We start from the raw sequence: 15,996 nt of genomic DNA, 5'->3' as shown, positions 1-15,996 counted from the left end.
ACAAATGTGTGATTTCCGCCTATATTTGATTCCAGAAAATCCCTCTTTAAGAGACAACACATGATAGAGAAATTCTGACAATACATTTGGGTTCGGAGTACAAAAAAAAAAAAATAATAATAAAAAAAAATATATATATATATATATAAGAAATAGGTCGTTTTTTCTTACACGGGACAAAATCTTTGTTAACCAGTGTGATAGGAGCAGTCCCAGCTAGTGACCGCTAGTAACCTCTCTTGAACTCTCGCGATACTACGAGGCGGAAGACATCAACCGAATGCTTTCACACCAGTCAACTGGAGCCGCTTATGTTGTGCAGCAACCAGCGACAGTTTTGGACGACAGGAGAAGAGCGAACAGTTTGTTTCCCCAACAAACCGGTGAACGGTCGCTGCTACTTGTTCGTCTTCGAACAACGTGTCGTTTTTTTGCGTGCCCGGTGGAAGAAATAAGTGTTTTCATGTTGTACAATTTCCAGCGCCTCTGCGTGAAGACTTCCAACTGGCGAATCGCATCAGTTCGCCCGGAGGGTCATCGTCAGCGACGACACCCTCTGCTCCGTCAGCCGCTTAGAAAATGACCGGAGAGAAGATCCGCTCCCAGCGCAAGGACCACAGGCCGAACAAGGACGAGGACTTACTGGAGCCGGACGAGGAGGCTGCAACCGGGACGTTCACCGCGTCCAAGACGAACAACAAGAGCAGAGCGAGTAAAATCTTCAGCAATCACAAGTTAATCAAGTCGTCGTCGGCCCAGCAGCAGGACCAGCAGTCGCAGATTAACGCCAACACCAACACTCTGTCAACATCGGATGTTATCGATGACAACAACAAAAACCCCATCGTCCGAACAGGGCAGGACTTTCCGGTGCACGAATGTGTATTTAAAGGAGATGTCCGACGTCTGTCTTCGCTCATACGGACGCAGAACATCGCCCAGAAAGACGTCCATGGTGAGTTTTCACAGCCGGTTATCACATTAGGGCCCCCCACCCCCCCCTGAAGGCAGGATCCTTAAAAACAATCACGATCGACCAATTTCAAGGTCCAGTGCAGCTTAGTTTTTTTTTTTTTTTTTAGCTCATAGGCCATCAGTCTCCGGCAGCAGTGGAAGTAGGCGAGGCGTCTCCCTGCCAAGGCCGGGAGAACTGAACCTCTAAAATGAGGAATGGTTTGATTTCACTACTCTGCCGTTTCTTCAAATCTAGTTCCCTCAAGTCAGCTTCACAGAAAGTGTGTAAGAGTCATAGTTTGAATGAGGTGCCACATGGGGCCTTTCTGATTTATCAGTAATAGTCACAAAAGCCTTCTGAGATGAGTCATCTTGAATCAACACTGGATGATAACTTGGTCCACCAACAGCCTACCATTAATGTGTCAGGGCGTCCTGTGTGAAACTTTGCCTGATAGCAACTCTTCTGTGAGACAAAGTCTGCTCAGATAACACCACAAATGCCAAATAACCCCCCCCCCCCTCCCCCCCCCCCCCCTCCTGAGCTGACAGAACCACAAGGGCGTTTTGTTCTGGGACCCAGACAAAAAAAGTTGGCCTGCACTTGTGCTCGGTGTCAGCAGCACTGGAATGTGGTCTGTCTTCAAAGCTCGGTGTCAGACAGGACATCGGCCTCTGGTGTTGTTGTGGAACTTAAACATGAGCTTTAAAAAAAAAGAAAAAGTCTCCCGCCCTGCTGACAGTTAGTCTGGCTCAGTGGCAGCTCTGTGTTTACTCCTTCAAGTGGATAAGCTGAGGCCGAGTTGAGGAAGGGTCACTGAAATTAGTGAGGTGGTCTCCATTTTATGTTAGCAAAACACACACAAAATAAAGCCTTATTATTTATGCCATTCTTCTCTTTGGGCCAATGTTAGCCACATACTATAGACACAAATGTAATGTACATGTAATTGTAATAAAAATACAAACAGATACAATTCATCCTCATTACAACATTTTTCTCACTTATTGCACCAGTATGGAAAACAAGTACTGGAATTGAAACTGCTATTCAACTCCAGTGGGATCCAATATTATAAGGCGAATAGATATTAGTCTTTGATATTTTATTTGTCATTAATGCTTTTATTTGGCTTTGTCAGTCTCTTTAAAAAAGGGATATATTAATAATGTTTATCATTATTATTGATTAACCTGATATTTTCTATTAATAAGTCTCTTTATAAAAATTACCTCAGAAAATAGATATATAGTGGAAGTTCAGTTTCTTGTTCTCCATCTGACTGAGAGGTATTACATTTTCAGTGATATTAACAGAATCATTTAAAGGCCTGTAACACTGTGCTTAATGAATGATTTAAAACAATTCATTGTGATCAAAACTGATAAACTGTCTTTCATTCAGCACTACTTTTTTCTTATTTTACTTCATAAAAAAATAGTCCCAGTGACCAGTTTTGAAAGCAAGGTCTGAATTATCTAGAAGAAATGGGACCATACTTTTGGAAAGGGAGCACGGCCAATGAGGTCAAATATATTTTTTTACAAAGAACATTTCCTTCACCTCTATTGAGTTGGTTTGGCAGCAAAAATCTCAAGGACAGATGTCTCAAACCTGAGCAGATTGATGGCATCATTAGTAAGTGAGAAAATATTTGTGATTAAGGTGAACTGATCCTTTAAGTGCCAGTGAACTGTTGGGGTCTATACGTACCCAGAAAACGTCCTGTGTTGTGCCCCTGCCCTGTTTGCCCTGCAGTTGATCCCATTATATTCTAGCTGAACTCCAGCCTGTAATTTCACCTACATCAGGGCTTCTACCATGCAGGTTCTCTTCATTGTGTATGTTTGCCCACCGCTCCTCCCCTGCGAGAAGAAGCCTGAAGGAGCTGAGCGGGCACTGTGGCTTCCTCTTAAGGGATTCTCCGGTGCTTATGTGGCACAATTTACATTCTGGGAAGAAAACCTGTGATTCTCTACACCTGGCACAAATGTTATTTTCCATGAGGGCAATTCTGATGTGCAACTCTGACAATGCATATGTCTGTTAACAAGCCATGCCCCCACCCGTGTTAAATACAGCTTATTTTGGGGTGCAGTTGGTTAATAGCCAGTAATATAGCCTGTCATGGTAGGAGAACACACACTTAGCATATCGTTTGGGATTTAGTGGATTCAGCCTTCCAATTGAAGCATCTAATTTACTCCAACTGTGACAGTCCTTAAGGCAAAGTGCCAGTCACAGTCTCTCGTCTCTTTATTCCAGTGTACAAATTCTGTTTTCTTTCCCTTCTTCAGGAAACACACCGCTGCATCTCGCTGTCATGATGGGACATAAAGGTGAGTAGCGTTAAAACATTTACCTCCATGTGGTTTATTTTTGCCTCTCTCTGTATTTCTGCAGCTTTCTAAAATAATCGCTCTGTGCACAGTGCATGTCCTTTGTTGGTGTTTACATTTGTTTGTGTGTGTCTCAGTTCATTTTCCTGTCTTACAAATCCCAGAAGGCAAGATGCCTATGCATGAATAAAGAGGTGGTGTTAATGGATTTTCTCCTGATCAAAATCAGGATTTAACTTTCTCCTTCTGTAATATGCTTTTCTCCAACTTTATTCATTCACGGAGGGCATTTGATCATATTTAATAATTGGGGATTGGATAATGTTGACACTGCAAGAAGTAGGATCCTCTCAGGAGCTAAAGTCTCCTGTTCTGATTGCTGTTACACAGCTGGCTCAAAGACTAAAAGTTTAAAGCTGCCACAGGGTAAGAAGTTCAGATAAGAGATGTAATTTTCAGCTTGCATAGTATTTGCTATGTCTGCTATTATTACTTTTCTGCCAGCGCTTCTCCTGCTGAAGAGGTGACTTCATTGTTGTGATCATTTTTAGTTGAAGCTGTTTTGAAAAAGAGACGGCACAAAATTATTTTTTGTTGTCTCTCCCACAGAGGCTACATTACAGCTCTGTGTGTTTTCCTCCAGAAGACCCTGGAAATAAAAAAGTGATACAAAGTGTGTGTTTGTTTAAGACATGATAGAATGACCGTGAGTTTAGAATATATGATGAATTTATCATGACATGTCACAGCATTGTAGAATTCTTTACATGACTTTGTTTTTAGTGCTGGCTGGACTGAAATCAGGCACATAAAACATTAAGGCACTGTCCCTTTGTGACTCAGTGCTTACATTTAATTTCAAAGGGAGACTTCAGAACATGCTTTTGAAAAATTAATTCACCCTTTTTTGCAGCAGGCTCTCTGCGAACAATTCAGGCATGGGGTTACTTGTGCTGCAAACTCCTATTTGTTTAGTGTCTGTCTCTGGAGCATGGCTTTCTATTGATTTCACGTTCACAAAGTTCAATTCCTGTCGTTGGCGTGAAGGCCCTGCCACTACCTATTGGTAATTCAGACAGCGGAGAGCTGAAGTATAGTGGCGGATGGGACGCCGTGGAATTGATTGCGTTAATGAGGTTGCCTATCTCTTGCCTGAGCTGCTTCCCTGTCCTCCTGGGATGCTCAGGCCAGACAGGCTGAAGGCTACAGCATGAGATCACAGTCTGGGTGTGGCTGCCCTGTTGTGATGCAGAGGAAAAGCCTCTCTTTGTGTATGGCTTTGTGTGTGTGGGTGTTTATTATTTACCACACTAGTAATGGCAGTTATACATATAATTTTGTTCATTGGGAGCTTTGAACAACTTTAAAGGTTGTTCGGGTGGAAGTTCCATGTAAAAGAGGAAGAGAAGCAAAAGCAGAGCACACAGTGATGAAGTCCAGACAGCTGATGTCATTGTCAGAGGTAGAGGACAGGTTTTTTTTTTCTATCGTGTTCCCTCAAAGGACAGAAAATAAACACGTTTTTCTTTTGTCCAGTGGTTGTGAATATTATCTCATATCTAGCCTCAAAGATAAAATCGTGGGATATTTCAAATTGGTTTCAGCTCTAGATAACAGCTGTAGAGAGTGTTTGGTATCAGTGTCTCAGTCTGGCCAGATCAGTATCCCTCTGAGAGGGTACACATGCACATTTTATGAGGTATTTTCTGTAAGACTAGAGGTTTTTATATATATTTATATGTGTATATATGGTGTGTATATATATATAGAAAGGTGTACATATATATATATATATATATCTATATCTATGTATACACCTTTATTTTTGATTAAAAAAAATCATAGATTTGAGTCAATCTGGAAAAAAAACAGTTCCATTTTTGCCTGAGAGGCTGCAATAATGTGGTTTCGTCAACTCCTGTTTTATTGGGTTGCTGAGTGTGTGATTGATAGGGGAAAAAAAAAAAAAAGGTTTGAAAATGTGCTCAGGCTTGATTAGAATAGGGAGGGGGGGAGGGTGATGTTTTTTTCCCCCCCCACAGCCTACAGAGCCCCATCAGTCGCCAATGCACATAGTGTAGCATTAGGTCAGTGCTTTATTTCACCATCCTGCGCCCTCATTCTCTTCTCAGAGTTGTATGAGACTTGAAGAGGACCTCGGTACAGGTGCTGCACATGTAATCAATCCAGCAGCTCACAGGGAGACTTCCTTTTATCAATACTTTCACAACAGCGTATTATTGAATCAGACAGTGAACCAGGGCTAATGACTTATCGGCCAATTGTTAAAGTGTCCAGACAGATATTTTCCATCTGATTAAAAGTAATGAGCTGCACTTGTTTGATTATTCTTTCCCATCATCCTTCAAGAACACATTAGCACTGTGATATATGCATATGCCACTACTAGAACATCTAAAAGTTATACTGCTCAAATAGGGAACACTGTTCATTCATTTATTCACATTAACCAGTGCTAAGATTCAAAACTGAAATCTCATAAATATTATGAGGATTCCTTCTAACTTTATTGTTGCTATTTGAAGAAATTCCGCCCACAGTAAACTGGATAGATATCAGAGCAAGATCCATCAGTGACAACTTTCTTGATTAAGTGTCACAGATCATGTTACTTCACCAGTAACAATAAGCAGGAACAAGCTTGTACCTGGAATTCTAAGTACAATAATACATCCATAAATAGCAGGTGGTTGCAGTCACTGTCTCAGAAGATGAGGTGGTTAACATAACACCTGCACTTTACTCAAAACACTAGGGGTAAGCAATATTGTCCGAAAATAATATCACAATATTTCAGGCTATTTCTGTGCTAAAAATGATGATATGACAAAACATTTCATTATTTAAAAAAAAAAAAATAGGTGTTCTAGTTTTATTTCAGCCAAAGCATAACAGTTTTCCTTTAATTATTCAGTAAAAGTTAAAATATTACGGTGTTTTGTTGTACATCTGATCTTTTGTAACCAAACCACTTTCAGGACGAAACTCGCTCCCTACTTTTGGTACCAGCTCCTCCACCGTGCAGCTTCTCCTAGCTGTGCTTTTGTTGCTGTGCTATCTTAGGCAGCGTAACAATATGATGTCATTATGTCAACCAGTTGGAATATCACCATTATGACAATGTGAATGTTTTTATTATTCAAAAATAATACCAATACGCTATGGCACACCCCTACAAAACACACTGAAAACAATTAGTGAAGATACCCTGTGTCCCTCCAAACATCATCACTTCATCCACAAAGTCTACTCGCTGTACCCGAAACCCAGACCAGAAGCTACTCGGGCTAGCAGGTGTGCAGCTCGGTACACATGGCCTGGCTGCTATCTCCATTGTTATGTAATGTATATCTGCTAAATGTTGTCCTTATTATTACACGAGGACTGGATTTAGCAGAGTGATGTATATGTCAAAGGCCCGATGGAGAAAAAGGTTTCCGTCAGAAAGCGAGCGCTCGTGTGTTTGGCAGCCTGCATTTTTTTCAACATCAACCTCTGTTGTCAGCTGCTCCATCCCAGAGCCCAGTCCCAGGTTGGACTGCTGTATAAACAGAGGTTTGCGCTTTTGTTTGCTGATGTTACATTGTTTGTGATGCACTATGCAGCTGAATTCGCCCTTTCTGCTTCCAACACATCTTCTTTATTTAATTAAAGCATACAATATGGGCCAGTATTAGTCAATCTTTCTGAAGTGCTCAGAATTTGTACAATATTTAGCAAAGCAAATTGCATTCAGACTAGTCATGAGCCAAGTCTTTGAAACTCAGCTGCATCACTGGTGGGAACACAATGGCTTCCCTGCACCCTGTTTATGTTCATTTTCGTTTTCTTTGCCATGCTTCCATTTTGAAGTCAGCTGTGCATTGGTGTTCGTGCTAATTACTTTTGAGGAGAATATAGCCCATCTGCGTTGGTCGTTGTCACAACATGCCCTTTTATTTTTCAGCAATTTCTCCACTCCTGGGATAGCTACACTCCTCTTTGTTGTGTGGATAATATGTTTAATTAGGAAGAGTTTCAAAATGTATCCCTGCGTGTCATTAAGAATGCATGAGACTCTGGCCTCTGTCTCATTAATAAAACATAGTGAGTATGTAGATAGTTGATGTGGTGTTGTGACTGTGTTACGCTCTCTTTTCATAAGGCAGAGATGATTACATCAGGTTGACTCAACTCAAGGCCGGTTTCTGAATTGCTTTCATTCTGATATTTAACAGAGAAACAAGTCTGCACAGGAGGACAGTAACTAGTTTGAATTTGTTCATATGACTCATAGGGTTAACTGTAAAGCCTGCCATGACAGATGGGCTGCATCCAGTGTCTATGCGGCTTTTGTCAGCCTAAGTGATCATTAAAAAGGCTGGTCAAACAACTATAATAAAGTTTTGGTCCCATCAAGGGAAAGCCCGACATGACCACTCAGCAGTGGACTGTTAGCACTTAGCCTCTGTTTTGCATTTGTGTGGTTTGCTGCTCACAGGGCTGTGACTGCTCCTGCCCAGTGCTGAGATAGAGCTGTACAGATGCCAGCATTATAATGAATGATGTCACGGCAAAACTGACAGCTGAGCCGGAACAACAGGCTTCATTTTTGGCCGGATGTAGTTTGTTGACAAGCTGCTCAGAGAGTGGAGGGATTTTGTACTGCTCTTGCTGCTGAACTTGCCATAGAAAAGGGATGAGGCTCCTTGGCTGCTTTCCAGTTGTTGGAATACAAGCACAGCTCTGAGGGTGACTCTCCAAAGTGCCAGGGGATGTCTTTTTGTGCCGTTTGACATTTGATTGTTGAGAATTCGTCCTCATTTTATAGCAGTGTCGACTCAGAAGGAGGATGCTGAGTTTCGTTTAACTCCGGGTTCCATATGGCTCGTTGGTTAATGGGTCAGCTGTCATCTCAATCCTATAAACAATCTGTCCCTCTAGAAAACCAGGATTATTTTTAAATCACTGATTTAATGCCACAGAAAACATCTCCAGTTTGCATCACACATGTTTTAGCCTGCAGCTGACACCTGTATCGGAATATACTGTGAAGTGGTCGGATAGGTTTGTAGTAAGAGCGTCAGATTACACAGAAGCATGCTGCAGCCTCTAAACAGGAACAGCAGAAGTAGAGCTGTATGAGTGCTATAGATCTCAGTTTTGGTTGATTCCCCGCGTGGAGTTTGATCAAAGTTAGAGCTGGACATAGCGCTTTCGTGTGTGTAATGCGTAAGTCACCATAGCAACATCAGGACCTGGCAAGAGGTTCATAGGAAATGATGAGTGCTGCTAAACTCTGCAGGAGACGGTACATTTTTAGATTTGAAACAAACATGTACTGTGTATTTTCTTAGGAAAAACAAGTGTATTTGTCTTGAATATCATTGTGCGTTTTAGATGTTTATCATCAGGTTGTCAGAAAGACAACTCAAGTTAGTACTTATTCACCAACTGGCCATTTGTCTTTCAGTAAAGGTTAGTTTTGGTAAATACCACACCACTTTTTTTTGTCCATTGTTTCTCTGTGGATTTCTATCACTAGTTAAAGGAAAATGAATTTCCTGATATCTTTGAGTCATCTCTGAGAAACCTTTGATGTGTTTTGTTCTGGTCAGAAAATCGTTATCCTTCTTCCCATCCATCCATTATCTATACCCGCTTTATCCTGAACAGGGTCACGGGTGTGTGTGTGTGTGTGTGTGTGTGTGTGGGGGGGGGGGGGGGGGGGGCTATCCCAGCTCACTTTTGGGCAAAGGCCGGGTTCACCCTGGACAGGTCGCCAGTCCATCACAGTGTTATCCTTCAATGTGACTATATTTATCACTCCGGGGGAAATTGATGGAAAGAAAAGATTTGTCTCTTCCTCTTGTTTGCATTGTGGCTCCAGAAAGTCTCTTTGTCAAGCAGGCTCCGAAAAGTCTCTTTGGTTTTCTCTCTTATTTGCAAGTGATTCCTTTTTGTTTTACTTTCCACATCTAATTGACGACTCCCCTGTGTCCTTATCTTGTGACCTGCAAATCTAATCAATATTACCATACGAAAGCAGATACAAAGGAATTGGGAGTGACTGTTAATTGTTTGTCAACTGTATAAAAGCTGCCCTGCTGGACACCTCTCTTTGAGGGTGCATGTATTTGCTCCTTCTTGCAAGAATAAATGTCCAATATGTTTGATTTTGAACCAAGCCTCTGAGTAATTTTTCTAACAGAAATACAACTAAGTGTGAAATACAACGAAGTGCAACTAAGATAAAAAAAATAATAATAAAAAAAAAAAACTTTTGATATTGTTTACCACTTTTTACAGATTTGCTGATTCCTTTTAAAGTGCAAATAAATCAGATTACAGCTGTATCTCTAATATCTTTATCCTTAATCATTGTGAGTGCAACCTTTAATCCCTGAGATGTGTGACTGTAAACCTGTTTCTAATTGGAGACTAAAAACAGTTCTTCATTTGTGGGAAAATATCATCAGTTAGTTTGTTTCCTCGCATATGTATATGTCCTTGGTTTGTGCTTGTGTCTTGTCTTTTTGTCTTTTTGTCTTTGGTGATTATGTACCTGACTGCCCCTCTTGCAGAGTGCGCCCATCTGCTGCTGGCCCACAATGCACCGGTGAAGGTGAAGAACGCTCAGGGATGGAGCCCCCTCGCTGAGGCCATTAGCTATGGAGACCGACAGATGAGTAAGTAACTGACTGGTAATACACTGAAACACATCTTCCAGACACCACCACCACCACTGCTACATTATTCTACATATTATGTAGGCTAGCCAGCAAATCACTGTGGCCTCAATGGGGGGAGAGGGGGGGGTTCAGTTTGGGTTTTTCCTGTGTGAAAACATCGGGGAAAAGTTTTGATCAACAGATGCAGATCAACAAATGGCCCTGCACATTCTTCCACACTGCTGCTTCCCAGTGCTTCCTTTGTCCCTCAGAGAGGGGACATTCCTCAAGGCCCTCTGGCTTTTGTACTCTGATGAAAGGCAATTCATTAGATGTTTTCTCTCACTCCTCATAGGCTGATGAGGCTCAAGCCCCTGTCTCACCCATTTTCCACACACAGTTCATACTGGTCAGAGAATGCACAGAACATTTTCTATTATTTCACTGTTGCTTGTAAGACTAATTAAAGCCAGTCAAGGACTGGGTCTAAATGGTTGGAAAGAGTTTAACTTTTACAAATATTGTATAATGAACAATTCTAATAGGGAGAATTTATTCACTGTCCCTCAGGTTGTGGCATGTTAATACACATAGAGCAGCAAGAAATGCCTTGTCTCTTTCTACAGCGAGTATCTTTAATTTGGAGAGTTCATTTAGCTGCTGTTAAAGTAAATGTTCCTTATTTTATTGAGTGTTTACATTGTAGGAGGAAGTCCATCGCTTTCAACCTCACCTGTTGAACAGTAACCACATATTCTGTTTTCTTTTGGTGGCAATGATTATTTTTGTCTTCCTTTTTTCAGTTTCAATTTGTGGCCACTGAACTGGTTCAGATCTGTCTTTTCTTTCTGTCTCTGACAGTAGAGATGTTCTGCTGATTTATAACGGCTTTTTAGGGATAGATAACATTCTAATCGACTTTGAGTTTTAGTTTCTTCTTTCCAATGCTGTGTGTTATAATTTTGTTTACTCTGATTAGTGTTTTCGAAAGCAGTATTGTTGTGAGACTGGTCATAGTGTGTGTGAGAGGGGGCAGTTAGCCTCAGCAACAACTGATTTTGGCATCCAAGAGGTACAGTATTGGTAATCCAAATGTCCATTGATAAGTATAAAAAAGGAGAAAATGAGCTAGACTGACTTTGCTGAGTACAATTAAAAAGTATTTGAAGTAATTTAATTTGACTTTTTTCACAGTATCAGTTGTCTTATGCTGATCAACATGTGTGCTGGCAGGGTAGTACATCAAATATTGGTGCAGTTAAGACAAATGAATGTGAATATCTTTGTGTTTTTAGTCGGGATTCTATTTTCAAATGTGTGAGCAAAGGAGTGTTTTGTTATTGTACAATTGCTAGAAGTTTAACCTTTGACTATTGGTATCATATCAGTAGGGGTCTACATTTGCACTGTGAAGACATCAACTGCATTTCTGGGTCCATCATTAGCCGAACACTGATACAGCAATTTTACAGTGAGACATTTGTGGTGCAGCAATAATGAAGCAGAAGGGCAGAACTGTGTAAAACAGGGGGTTGAGCACATTAGTGCAGCCACTTGGCACCAACGTTGAGCAATCATAGAGAGAGGCAGCTTAAAGTGCCTCCATCGACTGCTTCCTGTAATTAACTCTAATGCCACCTACCTTACCTTACTTGGAGGTGCAAGTGTCTGTATTGACTCTAATCAAGTCAGTGGTGACAGTTTACCTCACTGCTGGCAGTATTGTAGCTTGGACAAACCACCATGCAGTTTAGTGTTATGGGCATAGCTCTCTATTTTATTCTTCTTTGAAGATATTTTCCTGCTTTCTACAATCACCATTAATGATTGCTTTGTGCTGCTGCATGCAGCAAGTCTGTGTATGGTCTGGGGCTGGGAACTGTGAAAAAAGGTTGTAAAACAAACCTTATCTTGCCCTTGGTGTCTGATGCCCCACCAAATTGGCACAATGAGAGGGGCCAATCCCAAAGTGATTCAAAGTCCTCAATAGAATGGCAAACCTTTGGAAACAGAAGATATAGCAGGACTAGACTCCCACCTCCTGGATTTGAGCCTGCGAGAGGACTTTGCAGACACACTATTGGTATCTGGGCCTGTTTCTGTCTGCTAATTCTGGAGATCAGTAAACAGGTACAGGCAGATGGGTACAGCAGGTCAATCTGCAGGTCACCCGAATCAGTGGACAGGTGCTGGGAGTCAAAGGAACACTGGCTTCGGTTGCACTAAAGCAAAAACCCGGCCACCGAGAAGGACGGTTGTTGTTTAACTCTCTTTGCCTCCTTGAGATCTTTAATGTCACTCGAAAGTACAGGGCAAGTCCACTGCTGTGGCAGCTCGCGACAAATGGCTGACTCAGCACACGGTTAAACATTTACATTCAGCCCTCCGTATATAGAACTTTACATTTATTGCGCTGAATAGGAAAAAGGTAGAGTCCTTCACAGTGTTAGCTTAGCAGAGCTCTGCCTCACGGTTATTCAGTGTGAGCTGACTCAGCGTTTGTTAGGACTTTGGCAGGGAAGTGGAGGCAGAGGATCTTTTATCTGTTTTACAGTGCACAAACATCCTGGCCAGGATAGTGCTGAGAGCAGAGTCACATTTTATTGATGCCGTTATAGAGGTCTGTATTTCAGTTGATTTCCATAGTTATTGTTTGATTACCTATTTCTTTTCTGAGCAATAAGATTAACAAAAACATCATAATTTAGTGCTGTTGCTATGCTATTTTTAGCCAATGTCTGCCTAATTTCCACCAATATCAAACCATATTTGTTGGGACTAGGTGCATTTGTCACCTGAGTTTTGTCACTTCAGGCTTTCCATTTGAACAAGATGAGAAAATGTGGCTCAGTAATAGATTTTTCTGTGTGTTTTTTTATTCAGGAAGCTATTTCTGTCCTCAGTTGCATTTCTCTCAAACAGCTGTGTTGTCAGTTTCAGGAGCTCATTTGAAGAATGTCTCAGTCGTGTTGGTGTTATTAGACAGGGAACTGCTTTTGCATGTGGCTGTCAGACAGTAATGGTCTCGGTATCTTATAAAAAAAACAAAACAATCAGGCTTGACCAGAACTGTCTGATGAAAAGTTTAGGTTGAAACTGTCTGAAGTTTGGTTGATTTTTGTTTGGTCTCCCTTATGTTGATTATCGCTTTCATAAACATAAGCTTTCTGCTCTGCTTTCTTTGTTTCTTGCTATATTCACAATTTGAAAAACAGTTTGGAGTGTTTTGTGTGTAATCAAGATCAATTGATTGAAATACAGACTTTTTTTTCAATATGTTATTATCCCGTTATGACCTCAAACCCATCAAATGACTCGTGCATGAATTAAGTATAGTATCTAGCAGAAAACTATGTTCTTTTTCTGGCTGCAACTAACCATCAATGTTCAGTTTGTGTTTGAGTAAATGTCCATTCAAAGGCCAGGGTGAAATAAGCCAGGGATATGATTTTTTAAATTAAATTTTCTGACCTATTATGACCACCCACTTCACTTCTTGTAGTTTGTCTACACTGGCCAGTTTAGCTGATAAACAACAAACATGAAGATGCATAATATTTTTAAATGCATTGTTTGTTGAACTAGCCGGTGTTGGAGTCCCTTACATATAGTTTCATTGCAAAGTGAAGCCTAATTTCAATAAGCCCTCTGACACATGACTACAAAACAAAATATTAAAACTAAATGATTACTTCTGCACAGATCCAAATCTCCCACGCCAAAGTTTGGCCAAATTCCTTTTCAGCTTGTGAGTATTAATTAGACATTGTAAGCTCCTTAAGATAAGCAGACTAATTGTTAAATAGCAGTTTGTGGTGATGTAAAGGTAAAATTGGCCTGACTCTGTCTCTTTCCATTAGTGTGTGGAGGTGTAACTACTGAGCTCGCTCACCTAATTAATGGCAGGAAAGTGGTCTGATCAGTATCTGGGCAAATTAGTGCCAGCATGGAGAGTCAGTTTGGTTTAATGTCGAAGCGGTCGGCATCAGTTTCCCAGCCTGTGTTGGCTGGGTGGTCTGTGGCCAGATGGTGAGATTGTACTCCTTTCCTTGTCCTACTGTGAGGCGGTGGGGATCAGGAGAAGCCCCATCCAGAGCTTGTCCGCACTCATTAGACAGCCGGGCCACAAAGACACGCTCATCCTGTAGTTGTGTCTATGTCAGTTGGCACGCGTGTCGTCATGCGTGTCAGTGTGTGTATGTGCGTGCGTGCCTGTGCTCTCATTTGGCCTAGTTTTACCACTGAGCCCTCTGCCCTCTCTGTGCTACGTGGGGAGCACCAGTTAGACAATATGAACAACATGTTTGTTTATGTTGACTCGCCACGCTGACATAGAGCAGCTCAGGCAGTAGTCAGGCTAATGATTATGCCATATGTCCAGTGTTGCTTGTAGCCCTATTAAAATGTAGGACGGTCGGGTTGTCACGGGCCAAACATTTCCTTTTTTTGTAACTGTTTCCATGAGGTTATAACCGGCACAGTCATGTTGTCATTTATTCCCTAACTGGCTTCATCAAAGCATCACAATTATGTCAACGAGCAACAGATGCCCCCACTCCCTAATAAACAGCAAATAACATTGAAAGAAACGCTTGGTAGTTGGGTGTGGATCCTTTTTTATGTCTTTTTTCTTTTGCATAAACAAGCAAGTCTGCTGCAACCAGTTGGATAAAGAGCTGTGAATGCCGGTTAATGTGACCCATCATGGTTAAAAGTCTCCTGTGAGCCTGTTTCTCCCCGAGGTCATTAAGAAGGTTAAAAGCGCAGCTCATTAAAAGGCAGCTTCATATCTGCCGGGCTTGCTTCCTTTGAACCCTTTGGAAGGTTTTGGTCCCTGCAGTCAGGACACAGGGATTGGTTAGTCTGTTCTGCAAGTGTCCCATCTGGCTCCAGGAAGTTGGTACATCTCTCAACCAAGACCCATTGTTACTGTAAACCCTACGCTCTTTGCCTTGAGCCTTTTCATCATTAACAGGATTTCCATAGACAAACTGTGAAGATAAAGAGGATGACTTACAGTATATTCTAATAGGCTTATGTGCTTTGGTCTGTGCATTAAAAACAGCCTGCTTTAACCCCAACCCTCAAAATGACACAGGACAACCTGTGCTGTGTTGGGGGGCAGAATCACTTTCCTCTGTGGTGGTCCATTAATGCACCATTTATGTGGCCACCACAAATACTCTTTTACTGATATTTTTGACACATTTTAGCTGCTTAGGGAGATGAAGAATAGTACAGCAACATATGCTGTTGGCTCAACAAGTCACACACCAAAAACCTCCATCACCTTCTTCCTTTTGAAACAAAACTGAGGAAGGTCTGCAAGGCACTCAGACTGCAGGTGCTATACAAAATGTCCTCATGGAAGTGGAGTGTAGCACTCTTTAAAGTTGAGAAAATTGTGTTCACTTTTCCTCAGCCAACTAATCCTGATGGACAGTCTGTATTTCAGGCCTTGTGGAGAAGAGCAGTTGCCATTTGCCAAAAATGACTATAACATGGTGGAGAAATTAGTTTTTTAATATAGTGAATAATTTTTGTACTTTGAGCAAGTTAAGTTCCTGGATCAGATTCAGTAAAGCAAAAGGTTATTCAAAAAATTAATAGTCAGCTGTTACGGGAACAAATTACATGTTATCCAATACACTTTTTAATATTTCCTCTGTCTGGAAAAAAAATTCTCTTGAGCCAGTGCTTTTTTTCCACGCAGAAAAAAACTACCTCAGTGTTGATGCTTTTGGTCTCAGTTGTGCTTCTTTTCATCTCTTCTTCCACCTCTTTCAGTCACAGCACTGCTGAGGAAGCTAAAGCAGCAGTCCAGGGAGAGTGTGGAGGACAAGCGGCCCAAATTGCTGAAAGCCCTCCAAGAGGTACGTAGTCCTTACTGAGAAGTACTTCTCGTAACATCTTCAGTTTGCTCCCATTGGATTTTGTCCTGTTTGATTTTTATTTTACTTTGATTCTTCATCCTGTTTCTGGCCCTTTGAAGTCCAAAAGGATGTGAGAAATGTTCACTGTGTCCTTGTCC

General features: G+C 41.3%; 1 protein-coding gene across 1 annotated transcript in view; it reads left to right on the top strand.

Moving 5' to 3' along the window:
• Positions 1-259: 259 nt before the first annotated feature.
• LOC138200625 (ankyrin repeat domain-containing protein 13C) overlaps positions 260-15,996 on the top strand; it is a 30,583-nt gene continuing 14,846 nt past the window's right edge. The window contains exons 1-4 of the mRNA XM_069153472.1: positions 260-955; positions 3,253-3,294; positions 9,879-9,983; positions 15,753-15,838. Of these exons, the coding sequence (XP_069009573.1) occupies positions 580-955; positions 3,253-3,294; positions 9,879-9,983; positions 15,753-15,838 (609 nt within the window). The 5' untranslated portion in view covers positions 260-579. The remainder of the gene's footprint in view (positions 956-3,252; positions 3,295-9,878; positions 9,984-15,752; positions 15,839-15,996) is intronic.

This window comes from Embiotoca jacksoni, unplaced genomic scaffold (genome assembly GCF_022577435.1).
Source record: "Embiotoca jacksoni isolate LCO1_2020_lvr unplaced genomic scaffold, fEmbJac1.0.p SCAF_19, whole genome shotgun sequence".
Taxonomy (NCBI): Eukaryota; Metazoa; Chordata; class Actinopteri; family Embiotocidae; genus Embiotoca; species Embiotoca jacksoni.
This window is presented reverse-complemented; position numbering and strand designations above follow the sequence as displayed.